Source organism: Taudactylus pleione, unplaced genomic scaffold, assembly GCF_031769625.1.
Source record: "Taudactylus pleione unplaced genomic scaffold, aTauple2 ptg000041l, whole genome shotgun sequence".
Taxonomy (NCBI): domain Eukaryota; kingdom Metazoa; phylum Chordata; class Amphibia; order Anura; family Myobatrachidae; genus Taudactylus; species Taudactylus pleione.
The window spans coordinates 69,169,617-69,189,282 of record NW_028284443.1 but is presented as its reverse complement, the minus strand read 5'-3'; the positions used below and the strand labels follow the sequence as shown (position 1 = coordinate 69,189,282).

The 19,666-nt window shown below is 48.1% G+C and overlaps 1 protein-coding gene across 11 annotated transcripts in view; it reads right to left on the bottom strand.

Annotated features, from left to right (window-relative positions):
* The window catches only part of MYCBP2 (MYC binding protein 2), a 339,358-nt gene that overhangs the window by 151,453 nt on the left and 168,239 nt on the right, over window positions 1-19,666 (bottom strand). For all 11 annotated transcript variants that reach the window (XM_088459230.1, XM_088459176.1, XM_088459189.1 and 8 more), the window contains 3 exons: window positions 14,242-14,373; window positions 2,500-2,678; window positions 2,271-2,413 (listed from right to left, as the gene is read on the bottom strand). In XM_088459230.1, the coding sequence (XP_088315356.1) occupies window positions 2,271-2,413; window positions 2,500-2,678; window positions 14,242-14,373 (454 nt within the window). The remainder of the gene's footprint in view (window positions 1-2,270; window positions 2,414-2,499; window positions 2,679-14,241; window positions 14,374-19,666) is intronic.

Below are 19,666 nucleotides of genomic sequence, written 5' to 3'. Positions count from 1 at the left end.
AGTCCAGAACCTCCTGCAAAAGAGAAGTAAATTACACCAAGTGAAAGAGAAAAGTGATCATTGTCTGAATTATACAGTCTGTATAGCTGATAGCTCTAAAGGTGCATGGTTTCAAAATCCATTCTGTCATCTTCAGCTGAAGTAAAACTTTTGGTGATAAAAAGGTACCTGACAGTAGGTCTAGTCTTTGAGGAAGAAAGATCCTCCTCTGCCAACATAAAATGTTCGTGAACCATGACCTTCAGATTCAAAAGCCAATTAATTTTCCAAACTTGAGATTGCAGTAAGGTCAAGGAGCCTTCTTTTATCAATATATTGTCCAAGTATGAAAGACAGTTACTCCCTTGTAGCGCAGAAATGTAGTCATAACTGCCAAGATCTTGGTGAATATGCTCAACACTGCCTATAGGTCAAAGGGTAAAGCCACAATCTAAACATAGTTTCATTGAACAGCAAATCTGAGGGGACCCTCTTGTCCCTTCCAGGTTAGAACATAAAAGTAGGTGTCCTTGAAGTCATTGGACATCATAAATCCATGCTGTTGATAACAGACTTCAAGGACTCCAACTTGAACATGCAGAAATGAAGCAAGAGGTTGAATGAATTAGGCTTAGGATATGTTGGAAAAAGCGTAGCGTTACGACCCAATAAAGGTTTAAGGAAAAAACAATCCCTTAAGCTGTACTCGAACACCTACATTTGAGAAGATCTGAATGGCATCCCATAGAGTGAAATGCTTGGTTTGTCGCCAGGAAAGTTGGTGGTGAAAAACCATTTTGGTGAGGAATCAGATATAAGAGGATGAAGCCATCACCAATTAAGGATGAAATACAGAGAGGTTCTCACCATGAGAAATCCCAAGTGGGTAAATTCTTCACCATGCTGTCTATTCTGAAGGCTTGGGAGCTGACCGCATAGCAGCTCAACTTTTTTTTTTTTTTCTCTGCTGGCCTCCACGAGTCGTCGAGGGTTGTCCACTGGAGATCTGATTCTTCGCCCTCTCTGAGGGACGAAATATATGAAACAAGGGCCATTCTATCAGGGAGGCTTTAGCAGGTAGAAATTATCCATTTCCTCTGGTTCCATGGTACAGTTCAAGAGCCAACAAAACCTCTCCAGGCCCGTAAGCAAGAGAAAACATGCTGAGACCAGAATCCTAGCCCCAACTAGTCTTGCATCAGTAACGACCTTCCACAAACATGGGTCGCCTCACAGTTCTACTACACCAGGGTTAGCAAATTTGATCTGGGTGTGCCAAATTTCAAATCCTCAAATAACTCTGAACACCTCTCCAAAGCCTCATTGACCCAAGCCCTAAGCTAGACATATTATTTAAGGTAGCAATAATTGGAATATTTGTGGTTTTAGATACGTGAGCTATGAGAGAGTATCTACCTTAGACAGAGATTCCCAATTTAAAATATCCTTACTAGTAAAATGGAACATGCAGTAGACTTAAAACTATCAATAATGCTTGTTAAAAGCATCACCTAAAAGGACAACCAAATGAGCAGAAAAAGGGAAGGAAATGGTCTGTTTCTTCTTCCCCTTAAACAGCAAGGAACATCAGATTGCTGCTGTCCTGAATATGCAATGCCTGCTGGAAAGCCTTTAGTAAACTACAATTCCAGCTAGAATGTTCTTCAGGGCACAACAACTTCAGGGTCAACGATTTACCCCACTTTTTTTTTCCTCCCAGGAAAAAGGCAACAAGTGTCTGATAATTCGGAAAACAGAAGAACTTCCTGTAGCCCATGCCTCTGAAGTCTAGACAGGATGGAAATCATAATATTTTCCAAGAGAAAGTAAAGCTGAGCCAGACCTTGGACTGGCCTCGCCAGCCTTAAGCCCCAGCCAGCTCGTGTGGTTTAGTACGAAACAGATTCTGGATAGGGATAGCATCTCCTCACCAGGATCAAGCACCACAGGGATGGCTGTGGTCTACAAGTGTGGCAGGCTCAGGCTCTTGGTGTTGGTTGGCATGGCAGTGCTGTCTCCTCAGCTCTATCCAGCCATGCCACAGGCAGGCACTAAATTCAATGCAGGCTCTAGCGAGCACTGAGAAAAACTGATATCCCTGAAACATCTTGGGTATAAAGGGGGAGAAGTTTGTAAATCTCTTTTCAAAAGCTCAGTGTCCAAGCCCATGTACTGTACCTCTATACCCAGTGTTCCAGTGTCCCCGTGGATAAAAGAGAAATTATCCTTAGAAAAGTTTAAACAATGCCCCACTCATTACAAGGCACTATCTGGCATTAGGAAAATCTTACCATCGACAGCAAGGGCTCTGTGCAGCAGGTCCTTGGCAGCTTTGGTTACAGCATTTACCACAGATAGAGCTCTGCTGCAATTTTTGTCTTCTTCATTGGCTTTACTCAAGAGTTGTGACTGAAGGTCTCCATCATACTCACTCCTACAAAAAAATATATATATATAAATTTACACATACAAATATTACGTAAAATAGGAAGAGTTTTATTTTTATCTTTATAAACAAACCTGTAATATAATACTTGTGGAATTTGCCCTCTGGTTTGATTTGTACCGTTACTACTTAAACTGCAGGAGCTGAATGTGAAGGTCACACCATCGGGGCACTGAATTGTGGTTATTCCTCCATCCCCATTAGCTGTGCGGCTCCCATAATTTCTCAGACGCACTGCATATTTCATGTTCTCCTGCAACAGGGAGAAAGGTATTACATTTTTTTTTACATGTATTATTATTATTATCATTTATATGGAGCCACAAGTGTTCCGCATCGCCTTACAAAGTACATAAACAAATAGATTAATTTACAGTGACTTACAGTACAATACAATACATTACAGGACATGGATAATATACATTGCTACATTCGCGACCATAACACCCAGATAAGCAACAATGCAAAGCAACCAAGTGTTAGGTGCCCTGGTAGAGAGTAAGAAGTAGATGAAGGTAGAGTAAGGAGAAGCACAAGAGGGTAGAGGGCCCTGCTCATAGGAGCTTACATTCTTACATTTAACATTTATAAAACTAAAAACATATGATCATTTAGTACAGCATTTAATTCGGCATTTACCAAATCATCACAATCAATAAATAATTGGATTTGTTGGAAATAATTGGATTTTATATGTACTCACTGCAAAATCCTTTCCTCATGATCCATTTGTGGGACACTGCATTGCTTAAGCTGGGTTAGATGGCTAGGCACAGGAGTAGGGTACAAAACTTAATGAGAACTAACTCCATACCCAAAGGAGGACGAATGCAAAAACATCCCTCGAAGGAAGGTCTGTACATCTGGAATGAACGTTAAGCGATTCTGCAACACAGTTGAAAACGCGGATACATACCCCTGGGGGCAGGAGAGGCCCAGAGAGAATCCATCCTGAAGAAATGACATGAGTCATGGGAAACTAAAGATGTGTGAGGAAAGACACTTTCTTTCGCACTACAGAATATAAAGGCGCCAGAAGCAATGTTATATACGGGATGTGACTGGCTTTAGCGTCTGGATCATGGTAATGACTACTTGTCTCGAAAACCCACAGGCCCTCAAGATCTGGGTCTCAAGAGCAAAGCCATCAAAACCAGTTGAGATAAACTGGGGTGTAGACACAGCCCTTGTCCCAGGAGGGAGCCGCCAAGGAGGCTTGATCTGCAGAATTGAGTACTATGCATGACGGGCCACTCTGGGGTGATCAGAATGACTGGGAGACCAACTCTCCAGACCTTTTGAAGCACCCTGACCAGCATGGACAGAGGTGCAAATAGATAACCCAATTGGAAGGTCAAAGGAGCCTTCAGAACATTCACCAAAGTTGCCTGCGGGTCCCTGGATCTCGGGAAGATTCTTTTTAAGCCAGGAGATCTATATCTGGCGTCCTCCAATGCTCCGAAATCATCTGAAATACCTCCTGAAACAAATTCTTTTGCCTGGGATGGACTGTGTGGTGACTGATAAAGTCAGCCTCCCAGTTGTCCACCCCTGGAATGTGAATAGCCAAATGGCCGGTACCAAAGCTTCCGCCCAAGAGATGATTAGAGCTACCTTTGCCATCCACCTGGCAACTCTTGGTTCCTATAAGCGATGGTAGTGGCATTGTCCAATTGAATATGAACCGGCTTGTTCTGCAGGACAGTCTACACCTGAACCAGATCATGTCTGACCGCTCTCAACTGCAGAACCTTGATGTGGAGAGCTGACTCTGCCCTGGAACAGCATCCTTAGAGATGAAGGTCTAAAGTTGCCATACCCCAGTTGACTAGACTTGAATCTGTTGTTACTAAGGTCCAATTCCAAACTGCAATTAGAGACCCTCTGGCCAGGTCTGGACATGGAGCCTCCACTGCAGGGACTGAGGAGTATGAGGGTACAGTCGGAAGAGTTGCAGGTACAAACAGGGTCCGAACCAGTTCCAATGAACCAGAATATGGTTGTGTGGAGACTGAGCATGAAACCTTAAAAAAAGGGAACTTCCTTGAAAGATGCAACCATTTTTCCCAGAAGTTGCATATCACTAAGAACTGAGGCCCAACTAGAAGAGTTGTCACCAAAAGCTGGAGTTCCTGGACCCTTTGTGGAGGAAGATAGACTCTTTGATAGTGAGTATCGAAGAGGAGTCCCAAAAAGACCATCCTCTGGGATGGAATGAGGTTTGGCTTCGAATAGCTGATAAGCCATCTCCAGAATGTCCACCACCATCTGTAAGTGCTGACGCAGCGTAGCCTCTGAAGGAGCCCTCACGTACAAATCGGCCAGATATGGAATAATGGTAATGCCCTTGCATCTTAGCAAGGAAATTATGTAAGCCTTAACCTTCATGAAGACCCTGGGGGCAGTGCGTGGACAGACTGCAGCTCTCCTACCATGAAGCGTAGCAAACATTGATGGCCTTTCAAGATAGAGATATAATGGTAGGCGTCCTTGATGTCCACAGATGCTAAAAATTCCTCTGGCACCACTGCGTTGATAACTAAATGCAGAGAATCCATCTTGAAGTGTGCCAACTCAAGGTAGGGATTGAGCGGTTTCATGTTCAGAATTGAAAGGAAGGAGCAGTCTGGTTTGCCTACAAGAAAGAGGTTTGAATGAAAACCGAAAACATAACCCCATCTGGCACACATAACTAGAACAATAGCTCCTGAATCTAGGAGTGAATGAACAGCATTTCACCAGATCCTGAGGAAGAGGAGTGGAAAAGAACCTTCTGAGACTGGGACCCGCTAAATTGAGGCTGTATCCTCTGTCCAGAATACCCAACAATCCTGAGCAGATTTGGTCCAAACATCCCTGAATACCAGTAGGCAGGCCCCCCTACCACCTGGGAATATTAAAAAACTAGTTAGCAACCCATCAAAATGATGGGACATTGTCGCGCCCATGAAAAGTCCAGCTTGATCTCTGAAGCGGGTCACTTTTCATTCATTTCTTCTCGCCTGCTTGGGGGTCAGCGAGTAGAAATGGCAGTGCCGGCTATTGTGTGCACCCGAATGGAGCAACAATTTAATTGCTCCATCGGGCGCCATCTAGTGGCCGCCGGCAAGCAACATACTTGAATTACCCCCATGGAGGAGAGGACCAGCATTAGCGCTACCTGCTCTACTTTACCTGTAACATGTTTTTCCATAGAAATGAGAATAACGATTTCTTTCCTAAACAAAGAAATTTACTTTACAGCCTAAGAATCTCATCAGTGTATTCATGTACAGGAAAAATTGACAAGTCTAGTACAAGACTATAACCCACACTCTCTTTTCAATGTTCCTGTTCTATTAGGTATCTGTAAAGATTATACATGTGATAATAATTCAGCACTTGTGTAATTTTACTTGTATGCTTAGATATAATCTTACTGCCATCTAGTGACTAACGTTATTTATTTTCTATATATGCTGAAATTAGGTGTGGTTATGTCATTTATAAAGCACAGCACCTGATGATGTTCCCTCAGGAGGTTGTATGTGCTTTTCCCTTAGTCTCTGTCACAACAAGGAGTATATTCTTTGACTTTAAAAGATTTTGACAAGATTTATTTAGCTCTAGTGACACAATCCATACAGTATATTATTAGACTGTGGATCATGTAATAGTGGTCAAAGTGGTCTTCTAAGGTCTGTAGTATGAGGGTGGTTCAATAAAGAAGGTAAGAACGATGCTCATTGCGTAAATTAATTAAACACATACATATACGTATAACCAATAGTACGGTCTTGGTACAGCTAATTTTTCCACATAGTTCCCATATATGTCTAAAGGAGCATATCCACTACATGATATAAATGGACGAGTGAACGATAATGACATCGTTCAATCGTTGATTAATCATTCAGTGAATATGCCGGCAACGACCAGCGAAGCTCGCTCCTGCTGGTCGTTGTCGGCATCCGTCATCGCCCGAAGAAACTGCCCAACCTGACAATATCGTCAGGTTGTGCATGTTCGGGGATGAGGGAGGGTGCATGCACTGTACGACATATCGTTCAGTGTGGGCACAATATCCACTGTACAGTATAATGAACGATTGAACGATAACGATGTTCATTGGTCGTGTAGTGGATATGCGCCTTAAGCATTTGCTCTAACGGTAGACCAAGGCATCAATCCCAGCATAGAAGAAATTAGTGTCAAGCACCTGAAGCCAGGACTTGGCGGCTTGCTGAACTTCACCGTCAGTTGCGAATAACCTTCCACCCAGATGTTTCTTCAATGGTCCAAAGAGATGGAAATCACTCTGTGTCAGGTCAGAGCTGTAGGGAGTGGGTCCAGTGCCTCCCAATAGTAGCGCTGTAACAACTCACTTGTGGGGTTGGCTGAGTGTGACCTGGCGTTATAAGGCAGTAATATGACACCTGTTCGCAGCAACCCAGGTCGTTTTCGATGAATTGCCCTCCACAAACCAGCTCAATGTGTCACAAATAAAGAAATAAAGCAGCATGCCCTTGTGGTCCCAATGCACAGTCGCCTTGACCTTCTTTGTGGATGAAGTGGTTTTGAATTTCTTTGAAGTTTGGGGAAGATGTGTGTTTCCATGTCATGGATGCTTGCTTCATCTCTGGTGTCACATGATGCACCCACGTTTCATCACCTGTAACATAATGCTGCTGGAACTGCAGTCCCCCCTCATTATACCGCATCAAGTGCACTAGAGACAACCATCCTATTGGTTTTGTGAACTTCTGTGAGTTGCTTCGGTACCCAGCGTGAACAAATTTTCCTGTACCCCAGTTGCTCATGAACAATGTTGTGCACAGTACCCACTGAGATAACAAGAGATATGGTAAGAACTTACCTTTGTTATCTCTGTTTCTACGAAGTCCATAGGGTCCACAGGGTTGACCTTGGGGTATAGATGGATCTGGATCCACGGGCACCACGCAGTTAAAGCTTTGCTGCTCCCAGGATGCTCTTGGGTCCATCCTCCTCTATACCCCGCCCCCGAGCCACAGCACCTCAGTTGGTAAGCAGCTAAGGCCGGTGGAGGAGACTAAACAGAGAGAAGGAAGCCTGGAACACACAAGAAACCATACTCACAGAAATGGGAGACGGAAAACCGGTGACCAGTCACACAACCCATTTGAAGCCAGGTGCGTCAGGGCGGGCGCCCTGTGGACCCTATGGACTTCATAGAAACAGAGATAACAAAGGTAAGTTCTTACCATATCTCTTGTTTTCTACTTCAGGGTCCACAGGGTTGACCTTGGGGATGTCCCAAAGCAGTTCAACTAAGGGCGGGGACGCTCCTGTGCTGGAAGGAGTACCCGGCGCCTGAAGGATGCATCCTGAGAGGCGAAGGTGTCAAACGCATAGAACCTCAAAAACGTCTGAATTGAAGACCAAGTGGCCGCCTTACACAGCTGAACAGCAGAGGCGCCACGTCTAGCAGCCCAAGAGGGACCCACAGAACTAGTTGAATGAGCTTTAACAGAGGCAGGCACAGATAAACCCTCCTTTGCATAAGCCTCACAAATAACGGAACAAAGCCAATGGGCTAACGTCTGTTTGCTGGCAGGCCAACCCCTCTTGTGAAAACCGAAGAGGATAAGCAATGAATCAGACTTCCTAACTGAAGCAGTCCAGTCCACATAGATTCTAAGCGCCCGGATTACATCCAAGGAAGCCTCACCAGCTGAAAGATCAGGTGACTGAAAAGCTGGCACAACAAGTTCCTGATTAATGTGGAACTTTGAGATCACTTTGGGCAAAAACTCAGGACGAGTGCAGAGCACCGCTCTGTCCTGGTGAAAAATCAGAAAAGGAGGGCGACAGGAAAGCACCCCCAATTCTGACACAGTCCTGGCAGAAGCAATTGCCAGGAGAAAAACGGTCTTAAACGTCAGCCACTTGAGTTCCACCGACTCAAGAGGCTCAAAAGGAGGACCCTGCAAGACCCGTAGCACCACCGCCAAGTCCCAAGGAGCCACAGGAGGCACGAAGGGAGGCTGGATCCTGAGAACACCTTGGAAAAAGGTGTGAACATCTGGCAGTGTAGCAATCCGTCGTTGAAACCACACGGACAAAGCAGACACATGAACCTTCAGAGAGGCAAGGCATAAGCAGAGATCCAAACCTGATTGAAGAAATTCCAAGATTCTGGAAACCCGGAACACCTGAGGATCATAGCTTCTGGACTCACACCACTGAAAGTAAGTGCGCCACACCCTGTAGTAAATCCGTGCGGAAGCAGGGTTGCGTGCCCTAAGCATGGTACCAATGACTGAACTGGAGAAACCCCGAGACCTCAAGACGGCTGTCTCAAGAGCCACGCCGTCAAAGACAGCCGACACAGATCCGAGTAAAGGCAGGGCCCTTGAGATAACAGGTCCCGACGCTGAGGCAGAAGGTACGGAGCGTCGATGGAGAGGCTCCTCAGATCGGAGTACCAAGGACGTCTGGGCCACGCCGGAGCCACCAGCACGAGCGTGCCGCCGTCCTGCTTGAATTTCCGCAGGACCCGAGGAAGTAGGGATATCGGAGGAAACAGATACGCCAGGTGAAATGTCCATTTCACCGACAGCACGTCCACCAGACAGGCGCCTGCGTCTCTTGTCCTTGACCCGTAAACGGGGCACCTTGTGATTGTGACGGGAGGCCATCAAGTCCAGCTCCGGCAGCCCCCACCTGTCCACGAGTAGCTGAAACACCTCTGGGTGAAGCGACCATTCCCCGGGATGCACGTCGTGACGGCTGAGGAAGTCCGCCTCCCAATTGAGGACTCCGGGAATGAAGACTGCCGAGATCGCTGGAATGTGACACTCCGCCCAAGCAAGAATGAGAGACACCTCCGACATCACTGCCCGACTGCGAGTTCCTCCTTGGTGGTTGATATACGCCACCGTGGTGGCGTTGTCGGACTGCACCTGAACCGCCCTCCGTGAAGAGCGGGGCCGGACGACTGCAGGGCCCTGTATACTGCCCGCAGTTCCAGGATGTTGATGGGGAGAAGTGCTTCTTCCGCAGACCAACGACCCTGAAGCGACAATGAGCCGGTCACTGCCCCCCAACCCCGTAGACTGGCATGCGTCGTGAGCAGGACCCAGTCTGGGATCCAAAAGGGGCGCCCCTCGACCAGATGAGCTGTCTGAAGCCACCAAGCCAAAGACTGCCGAACCTCCGGGGGCATCTAAGAGAGCGGATCCGGTGAGGTAACCCGTTCCATTCCGATAGAATCAGCCCCTGCAGGGGCCGGGAATGGAACTGGGCAAATTCCACCATGTAGAATGTCGACACCATGGACCCCAGAACTCTCATAGCCGAATGGACCGACAGGTGGCAACTGCTCAGGCAACTGTGTATCCGCAGCTGTAGGGAGGAGACCTTCTCCGGGGTCAGGAAGATCCTTTGCTGACAAGAATCCAGCAGGGCTCCCAAATGAACCATCCGCTGTGATGGAATCAGGGAGGACTTTTTCCAATTTATCAGCCACCCGTGCGCTTGCAGGCAAACGATCGTCAGGTGGAGATGTTGAAGCAGTACCTCCGGGGAGCTCGCCGGCAACAGGAGGTCGTCCAGATACGGCAGCAGCCGTACATTCTGGTTCCGAAGATGTGCGGCCATGACCGCCATAATCTTTGTGAATACCCTCGGTGCCGTGGAGAAGCCAAAGGGTAGCGCCCGGAACTGATAATGATGTTGAAGGATAGCGAACCTCAGGTACCGCTGGTGTGAAGGTGCTATCGGAACATGGAGGTAGGCGTCCTGGATATCCAGGGACACCATGTAATCCCCCGGTTCCATCGCCAGAATGAACTTGGGAACTCTGAGGAATTTGTTCAGAGACTTCAAGTTGAGGATAGGGCGATGAGAAGCATTGGGTTTCTGCACCAGAAACAGAGAAGAATAGTACCCCGTCCCTCGTTGTAATTGAGGAACGGGAACAATGACCCCTGCTTTCAGCAAGGACTCTATAGCTTCCTGCATCTGTAAAGTCTTGGTCTTGTCCTGAGAAGGACTCGTGCAGAAAAACAGGTGGGGTGGTCTGTGCCGAAAAGATAGGGCATACCCCTGGGAGACCACTTCTCGAACCCAGGCATTCGTGGTGGTATTGTGCCAGGACTGGGCAAATAGAAGAAGTCGGCCTCCCACTCTGGGGTCCCCCAGAGGGAGGCCCGTCCCATCAGGCAGAAGGTTTATCTTCCTGCTTGGAAGGGCGCCTGGCACTCCAGGCCTGCTTCTTGGGCTTAGAAGTGGCCTTGGTCGCCGACTGCCTCGGGAAGGACTGACCTTTGGCCTTGCCCTGAACCCGAAAGGACCGAAAGGCAGAGCTCCGTACCTTGGTAGGTGCAGAAGCCGAAGGGAGGAAGGCTGATTTAGACTTAGCCAGAGTATCCACTATTTTGTCCAAGTCTGGACCAAAAAGCAACTCTCCATTAAAAGGTAAGGCCTCCAGGTCCTTTTTGGAGTCTGCGTCAGCTCTCCAAGACCTCAGCCACAAGGACCGACGCGCCGACACAGCTGCAGCCGAAACCCAGAGGTCAGCATGCTTGCATCCAACGATGCTTCCCCAATGTAGGAAGCCGCATCCCTCATTTGTCCTATCAACGCTCTCTGGATCTCCAGAGCATCATCCGGAAAGGTATCCTCCAAAGCGTTGGCCCAGCTCTCGATGGCCTTAGCCACCCAAGAGATGGCCATGGACAGACGGGCCACCGCCCCCGAGAGAGAGTAGATGGAGACTTGTTTAAACTGGTCGGACAGGGGAAAAAACAGTCGAAGCTACTTTGGCCTTTTTAAAATTAGGGTACTTCAACCTGGGAGCCGGCGCATCCTCCTCTATATGAAGGATGGCCCGCACCGCCCTAACCAATGCTGGCACATTAATGGAGGACTTAGCATCCACCACCCCGACATCCGAGTCAGAGTCTTCATGGATCTCCCCGTCATCCGATGACACGTCCGTGTACTGCGCCGCCAGTGAAGCCGAAACGGGTCGCTTGGACGCCTTTGGGGGCAAATCACTGTACAACATAGACTGAAAAGCCGATGACGAAGCCGCCAGGCTCTGAACAGAGCTGGACAGGACATCGACCCAGGGAGGGGGTACCGTTTGAGGATACCCCTGAAAGGGTACCATCGACTGCTGCGGCACCGTGGAAGATTGCACGTATACAGGCAATCCCGCATAAGGACCCAGTGTCTGAGACCCGGGAGGAGACTGCACCAGAAGCGTCACACCCGGAGAACGGGGGATGGTAGGCTGGGGCAACGCCCTAGAAGGTACCGCAGTCGGGACCGCAAGCCGGTCCGTGATCGACGCCAGCACTTGCGTAAACATCGCCCAAGGAGGATCCTGCGCCACCGGGGGTTTAGAGGAACCAGGTACCAGCTGGCACCGCCCGCACAGAACGTCCTGAGACAAATCCGCCCCGTCAACCACTGCCGAACAGCGTCGGCAGGAAAACAACACAGGAGCCACGGACATGATACAAAAAACTTTTCAAAGAAAAAAGTATCACCGAAACGAGGTAAGGCATACAACACCTGAGCACGCCCAAGTATGCAACACAAACAGCCCACAAAATGGTACTGAGTAGCACACCGCTGTATGTGACGGACCTCACAAATACGTAGATCTATATAAGTGAGGTACACAGAAAGAGCACCCCTCCCCCACACACCTGCGGGCCGTAGGAGAAGGAAAGGGATAGGTAAAACTGACAGTAAGTAGAAATAAGCACAGACAGCAGCACTAGCAATAGTCACATACCATGCAGGAAGTTATACTCACTGCACCTTCAGCTACAATCAACCTCCCAGATTCAGTGTCTGGGAGGGCTATAGCACTGCGAACACTGTCCTGAACAGGGGAGAGGTACGCAGGGGGACCGGTCCACTGGAAGCCACCTGGGAGCTCTGCGTTGCTGCCTGGGAAGATGGCCGCCGGAGAGCTCTGAGGAGGAGTGGCCGAGTGAGAACAGCCCAGCGACGCCAGCACGCATGAGAGAAGGCGCGCTGAGCTGAGGGGAGGAGCCACTCAAGCAGGGAAGGCTGCCTCCCCTGCTAGTAATGAAACCCCAGGGACGCCGGTTCCCTGCCGGTCTTACACCCTGGTGGTCCAGCGGTCTTACACCCTGCCGGTCTTACACCCTGGTGGTCCAGCGGTCACGCGGGGTATGCCACAGAGGGGGGAGCCCGCCGCCGCTACTAGTGCCGCCGGTCTGTCCCCAGAGACCGGCAGCTGAAGACTGCATACTACTTCCCCCGCGCGCAGCGCTGCACGTAGCTTACCTAGCCCTGTGTGTCCGGCAGCAGTCTGTGGGAGGTCTCGGAGCCACGCTAGTACTGACTCCGGGGTCCCGCTGCGATCCCCAGATCAGTACTGGCGTCGCAGCGCCAGCGGGGCTGTTGGAGCGGCAGTGTGGACATCCAGATGGACAGTCTGATGCTGCCGCTCTGAAGAAGTAAAAATAAATAAATAAAAATCTTCTTTTCTTGTTTGTAAAAAAAATAAATAAAAATAAAGCTTAGGGGCTGCTTATGCAGCCCCACTGTGCCAGGGTGACCCGACTCCGGCCGGGCACCAACTAAAACTGAGGTGCTGTGGCTCGGGGGTGGGGTATGGAGGAGGACGGACCAAAGTGCGTCCTGGGTGCAGCAAAGCTTTTAATTGCGTGGTGACCGTGGATCCAGATCCAGCTATACCCCAAGGTCAACCCTGTGGACCCCCTATGGACCCTGAAGTAGAAATTCAGTTAGTCAGCAATATCACCAACTCAAATGTGTCTGTACTCCTGAAAACAGACATTCAATGCGGCGCAAATTGTCATCTGTGGTTGACGCGCTTGGCCGGCGAGTTCGCTGCTCATCTTGAACATCTGTCCTGCCGTTACCAAAGGCAGTACACCATACCTGCTTCCGTGACATGGCATTATTACCGTACACCTGGACAAGTTGGAGATGAATTTCAGCTGCTGATGTGCCCTTTAGATGTAGAAATCTGATCACACCTCAATGTTTGACCATGTTTCAGCCAGCCCTACCATCATACAACAAATGTTGGGACAGTAAAGGAGGTATTCCATTAGCAGCGAGGTTTACCCCACTACTAATTTCCGGGCAAAATTCCTGCGGCGTGGGAAAAGGCTATTCAATTAATAGCCTTTTTCCCGTGATGAAAAATCGAGTCTCACTCAATGTGTTTTTTCATGCGCGAGTCCCGATTTGGTGTTTTTTCCGCAGATTTTAGTCTGACAGCAGCGTCTCGCACGCGGGGTAATCCCCGCTAATTGAATATCTCCAGCGCAGCAATTACCCACGGGATAAACCGCACGCCTAATTGAATTCCCCCTAAGACTGATATGAGGCGCAGTCTGATGGCCGTGAGGGGAATCAGTGGGATACCTACTCTGGCCTGGCAGGAAATTAGAATGAAATGGAGAACATTTCCATGTGAGAGATCTTGTCATCTTAAACACTGATACACTGTGACAATAGTGCAGAAAGGATTGAAGGCATGCCGCATCAGATTGTATATGATGTGGGCAACCAGCAGGAACTATACAAATACAAGATACAATAGGTTGCTTGACATCAGTTGGATTAAACACATTAGTTCACCTAATGAATTATAATGCATTAAAAGTGAATTATAATTTTCTTTAATGAACAGATTATCAAAACATGACTTAAGTGATATGAATGACCGGCGACAAAACATCTGTAACAACTCTGTAAATAGCATTCTGAGAGTCTAATGTGGCTGATCAGGATAATAATTCAACTGTTTTCCTATACATGTAATATTACACACTTACCTTCAAAGGCACAGCCTTGTCCAGCCTAATTTCAGCAATATCACTGGGTGAATCATCAGTGGTATAAGTGCCTTTCACCAGCTCTAGTGATGTCCATCTATGAGAGTGTCCTGCGTCACCAGAGTGGTCGCTCTGAAAGGAACACATTTAAAAAGCAAGAACATGTATGTTTATAGAGTCCTTCACTAGAGTAGCTAAGTACGCAAATGCATAGCATTAGAAAATATTCTGAGCAATCTAAAGCCATATCAAAGATGAACTACAGTAGTACTTCAATTACCAAATGCAGTGAAACAGACCATCAACTTGTATCTTGAATGGGTTTCTACATGAAAATATAACATCTATATTCTTCTATATACAGACAGGTAAAATTACATCCTATTTAAAATCTGTATTTCATACAATGTTCAAAAAAAAAAAAAAAGTCTTAAAAACAGGATTTTGGTACTTACCGATAAATCCCTTTCTCCGATTCCACAGGGGACACTGGAGTTCAAGACAGTGGGGTATAGACGGTGGTAGAGTAGAGCCTGGCACTTTAAATAATTTAGAAGTGTGACTGGCTCCTCCCCCTCTATGCCCCATCAGCCCCAGTTTAAGAACTGAGCCCGAGAGGAGACGGAGGACAACAGGAAAACGAGGAGAAGGAGAAGACCACAGAACGGAACAATACCGACTGAAGGAAAACAGAGGAAACCACTGCAGGGAACACATGCAGTCACACAACTATATAAAGACCCACAACAGGCAGGTACGCCGCGCCGGGCGGGCGTCCAGTGTCCCCTGTGGAATCGGAGAAAGGGATTTATCGGTAAGTACCAAAATCCTGTTTTCTCCTTCATCCACTAGGGGACACTGGAGTTCAAGACAGTGGGGACGTCCCAAAGCCAACCTCCCGGGTGGGAAGCGCGGAGAACATGCCGACCCTTCGCCAACCGAACAGGGACCGCATAGAACCGGAGGTTCAACGGAAGGCAAGAGCTGAGAATCAAGTGTCGTGATCCAGGAGACAAACAGAACTCCGTGCGGAACAGACACAGAATACCACAACGTACAGTAGTCGAATGGAATAAGCGGCTAGCGAGAAAACACTCTCAGATGAGAAGCATCAGAACACTGTAAACTCAGCTGAAAACAGACCAAGCCAGACTGTTGGGAGCAGAGAACTCCTACCCGAATCCATAGGAGAAGGGCAGTAACCCGAGAAGAAACCTCGAGGAAACCGTACCAGAGTCGGAAACAGGAAGCTGCCACATTTTGCAGATAGCAGAATACCAGCACTGCTGGACATAACTCATATAGATAGAAGTATAACGATACCAATCTACAAAAACAGAGAGTCCACAGACTCCTCACAAAGAGTATACAGGGAGGTAAAAGTCAAGGCCGCACAGTCGCCCTGAACCCTTCTGGAAGTCCAAGTACTACAAAGTTGTTAACCAGCGGAAGGATGAGACCATAGAAATCTCCAACGAGTGGAGATCACCCTGGGCATGAGGCGGCTTCGAGAGGATTGAGATTACAATACCTTTCAGAGGGTCAGACCGCAGTACAACCCATTCTGAGAACAGGAATAAACCAGCAACTGAAACCCTGACGCTAAAGAGAAAACAACGGACAACTTCCAACATGATGGAAGTGCATAGGCAGTAGTAACTGCTGGCCTGAACATAGCATGAGAAAAACCAGGAAGATACCAGTCAGGTACCTGTCAGTATGATAAAATATCAACAGCTACTGAACAAGAAACCCACCAGGCCCCCTGAGTGGAACATAGTGACTGTCACACTTCTATGTAAATATGTGCAATAGCACCAGAGATGTGCTTTGGTCCATAACACCAACAGATTCTAGTAGAATTGGTTCTCAATGTTGTAACTATGCACCCACACTCCAGGAAAATTCTAAAGTGTAGAGCCAACTGATTAAAAGAGGGGATGGCTGCTAGGAGGCAGTAAGGGAGAAGAACTCTATGTATGTCAGTTTACATGAAATAGGAGCCTCTACCGAGGCATTAGTGGGTAAGCTCTCACCTGTGAGCGACCAGAAGCCCTCTGGCCGAAATGTAGAATGTCACTGACCTGTTCTATCGCAAAGCAACCCGTCACATTAGGAATAGAGAGTAGCTTCAGTGGGCTAAGACCAATGCCCTACAGCACGTACTTCAGTCTGGAGATGTGCCGTAGAAAATACTGTGGAAACTAGCAGAATGTTAGTGGAGACAAGAAGGTCGTAAAACAGGACTCTATACCTGAGCCTGTTCCATTAGAGACGTGTATCTGTAGATTATACTTATACCCCAAAAACGGTCTGCTAGTTTAAGTATCCTTACACAAATATTTACAATGTGTATTATGCCCACCAATCTAATATAACCCAGGTCTGTCCCTGCCTAAATCGGTAGGTGGCCCTTGGCCTTCAAGATATGAATTGTACCTAAGGGCCCTTTAGACTCATTCTATTGAGATATGCGACAATAATATGGAGTACCGGAATCGATACTGAGAAGGGTACCTGTACTTAGACATAGAACTCGTTAGTTATCTCAAGCAAAGAAGGGAGATAGCAGTAGTGATAACCCCAGTAGGGTTAAACAGAAAACAGGTTTTTGTTTCCCAATTATTAGGAAATATACATACAAAGAATGGGCGTCTTACAAGTTTGCTACCAAGTGCATCACTGTAATGATAATAGGTCCCCCGAAACGGGGCGCCATAGATATAGACTGACATGAACCGAGCTATATAAGTATATATCCTTATATACATGTGACATGGCTAGGGTCCATACTAGAAGCAATGCCCTAGGGAATTGTGACTATCACTATGTAAGCTGCAGCACATGACTTTAGATTATAGAGCCACCATATAATATGTATGGATATAGCCTACAGCTTCTGGTAATCCCAGGCGGCTTCCCATGCGTGGTATTATAGGTAACCTAATGCTTGTGGAAGTATAGGCCTCCTACACATATACATGTATATACACACACAACCCAATCCCCCGGGAGAGATCGTGTTAAGCGGAGTTATTGTACCAACTACCGCATCAGGAGTCCAGCCGCCAATCGCAGCCTTCTATCAATATGCTAGGTATCAGACATAAAACTGACAACAACAGATCCTACCCCTGCTCTTATGGTAAGGATAAGAAGCGATATCCACATATGCATATGCATACGCATACCTACATACAAATTTAGTAGGTGACGATAATATTGGAAAATTAGAACATGAGCAAAAATTAAAGCCATGGAAGGAACTGAGCCCAAGGACAAAATTCACTCCAGCATGTATATGTTCTACTGCAGGGCTAGTATAAAATACAATATACATATTACATATATATACACACACACATATACATACCATACCCGTGGCTTACCCCCACGCAGGGGGACTGCTCATGTACCGCGTGTGGCCGTCACTCAGCTACTGCGCAGGTGCAGGGTATGTTAGCTGCATGCTGTCCCAGACTGGTTTCGATCCTGGGACCCTTCTGTTACAGGTGTACTCGCCTTAGCAGGTGAGCCATTTTAGCGCCAGATTAACCCATTTTTCGAAGTGGGAATCAAAAAGACCACCTCAGTGCTGTGAGGCAGTAATGCCAACAACTACAGTAGCCGCATGTTACTAACCTCTTCCTGTATGTGCTGCCGAAGGGAACACATGAGATAGAAGGTATGCATATGTGCATCTATTTATAAGGTAAGCACAGAAAGCTGGTGAAAGGTTTTAAGACCAGCCTATAATGTAGTATATGTGCTGCCACATATATGCATGGGAAGATACTGCCCCTCTTTAAGGCGAGCCCATGTGAGGCATAAGCCTGGGGATGGGACGCCAAAATGTGCTAACCCTGGGTGAAGGGTATGCTATAACCATAAGTTCTGGCAGCAGCACCACTACAGTAGAGCTAGTACACCATGAGGCTATGATACTTCACAGGCTGAGATACCAAGCCATTAGATTAAGCTAGGCGCCCTTTGTTATAGAACGAAGGGAAGCCTGCCAAGCGGCGCTGCATTGGCGGGACTGTCTCGCCAACCCCTCGCTTCTAGCTGTGATGCATCGACTGAACTGGCCTCTTTCAGAACCGCCTAACGTGGTGTTATGTGCAAAAGGGAATTGGGCTAGTGCCCATACAGCTAGCAACCAGCTATCCACTGTAGCTAGCACTAAACTCATGTTATACTAGGACAGGGCCTCCCCTACCTTTTGCACTGAAGCACTCCCAGTGTGGTAGGCGTAAGAGACCCACGCTAAAGCACTCCCTGCTGCAGGTAGTGCACTGAGCTATACTGCTTGTGTGGAGGCAGTAACTACAGTCCTTAAAAAGGAAGCAGGGGGCGCTGTTTGTTCATGAATACCGCGCTGTGCGTGTGCAAACTGCTACACTCCAGTTAGCACAGCGCTGCTAGCCCCCTTAATAGTATAAAGCGGTGATGCTGTCCTGCTGTGACAGGAGTGTGATGGTCATACAGCGCTGCATCGGGGAGCCGCATTGTGCTGGTATAACGTAAGGCTATTAGCCCTATGTTATAGCTAACAGGGAAGCCTGCTCAGCCCAGCCAGGAGCTGCGGGACGAGATTTAGATGAGGAGCGTTGCTAATTTTTAAGATCAGCCTAAGCAAAGACAGTGCTGCCGGCACCGGGAGAACATACAAACTCCACACAGCAAGAGCCGTGGAGAGATCCGAGCCCTGCGCTGATACTTATTTGTAGCTAGCACTATACTCCTACTTCTACTTTTGTGCTAGCAGCACTCCCAGCGTGGGAGGGGGAGGGAGTCGCATTAATTAACCCTGTTGCAGGAGTTAGGAGGCAGCCACGCTCATTCAGGCGCTGGTCTGCACAGCACTGCATCTTTAACCAGCGGCAGGCAGTGGTGGCTGCCCCGCTGGTTGGGCTGTTGCGTGCCCGCAATTAGGGCCGCGAAGGGGGCGTGGCTTTGCCCCGAGTGCGGCCGCCATTTTAATACTGGGGGGGCTGCTGCTGCCTGCTTTAGATGCGGCAGGATGCCCTCTCAGGTACCTCTGAGGTCCCTTCACGGGGGGACTAATGCAGAGTATGTCTGCGCAGCAGCGCTAACGGACCGGCAGACCGCGCTGCTCTCAGATGAGGGCTTAGAGCACGAGCCTGACTACAGATGGCGCGGCTATTATGCATGACGCGCCCTTCCCTAAAATACCGGCTATCAGTGTGTGCGCGCGCGTGCACTGTAAGGCTCGCCTCTGCCCACTTACTAGGAAAAAGTGGGCTGGAGCGTAATGTAAGGAAGACAACCTTCCTCCCGGCCCTTCTGAGCGGGGTACGGGAGCATCAGCAGACACATTTATAAGGCTGGGCCCTTGTTCTCAATAAGGGAAGCCTCTTTACGCGGGTACTCCTACACCAAGGATCGCGCTGCTTGTCAGCGC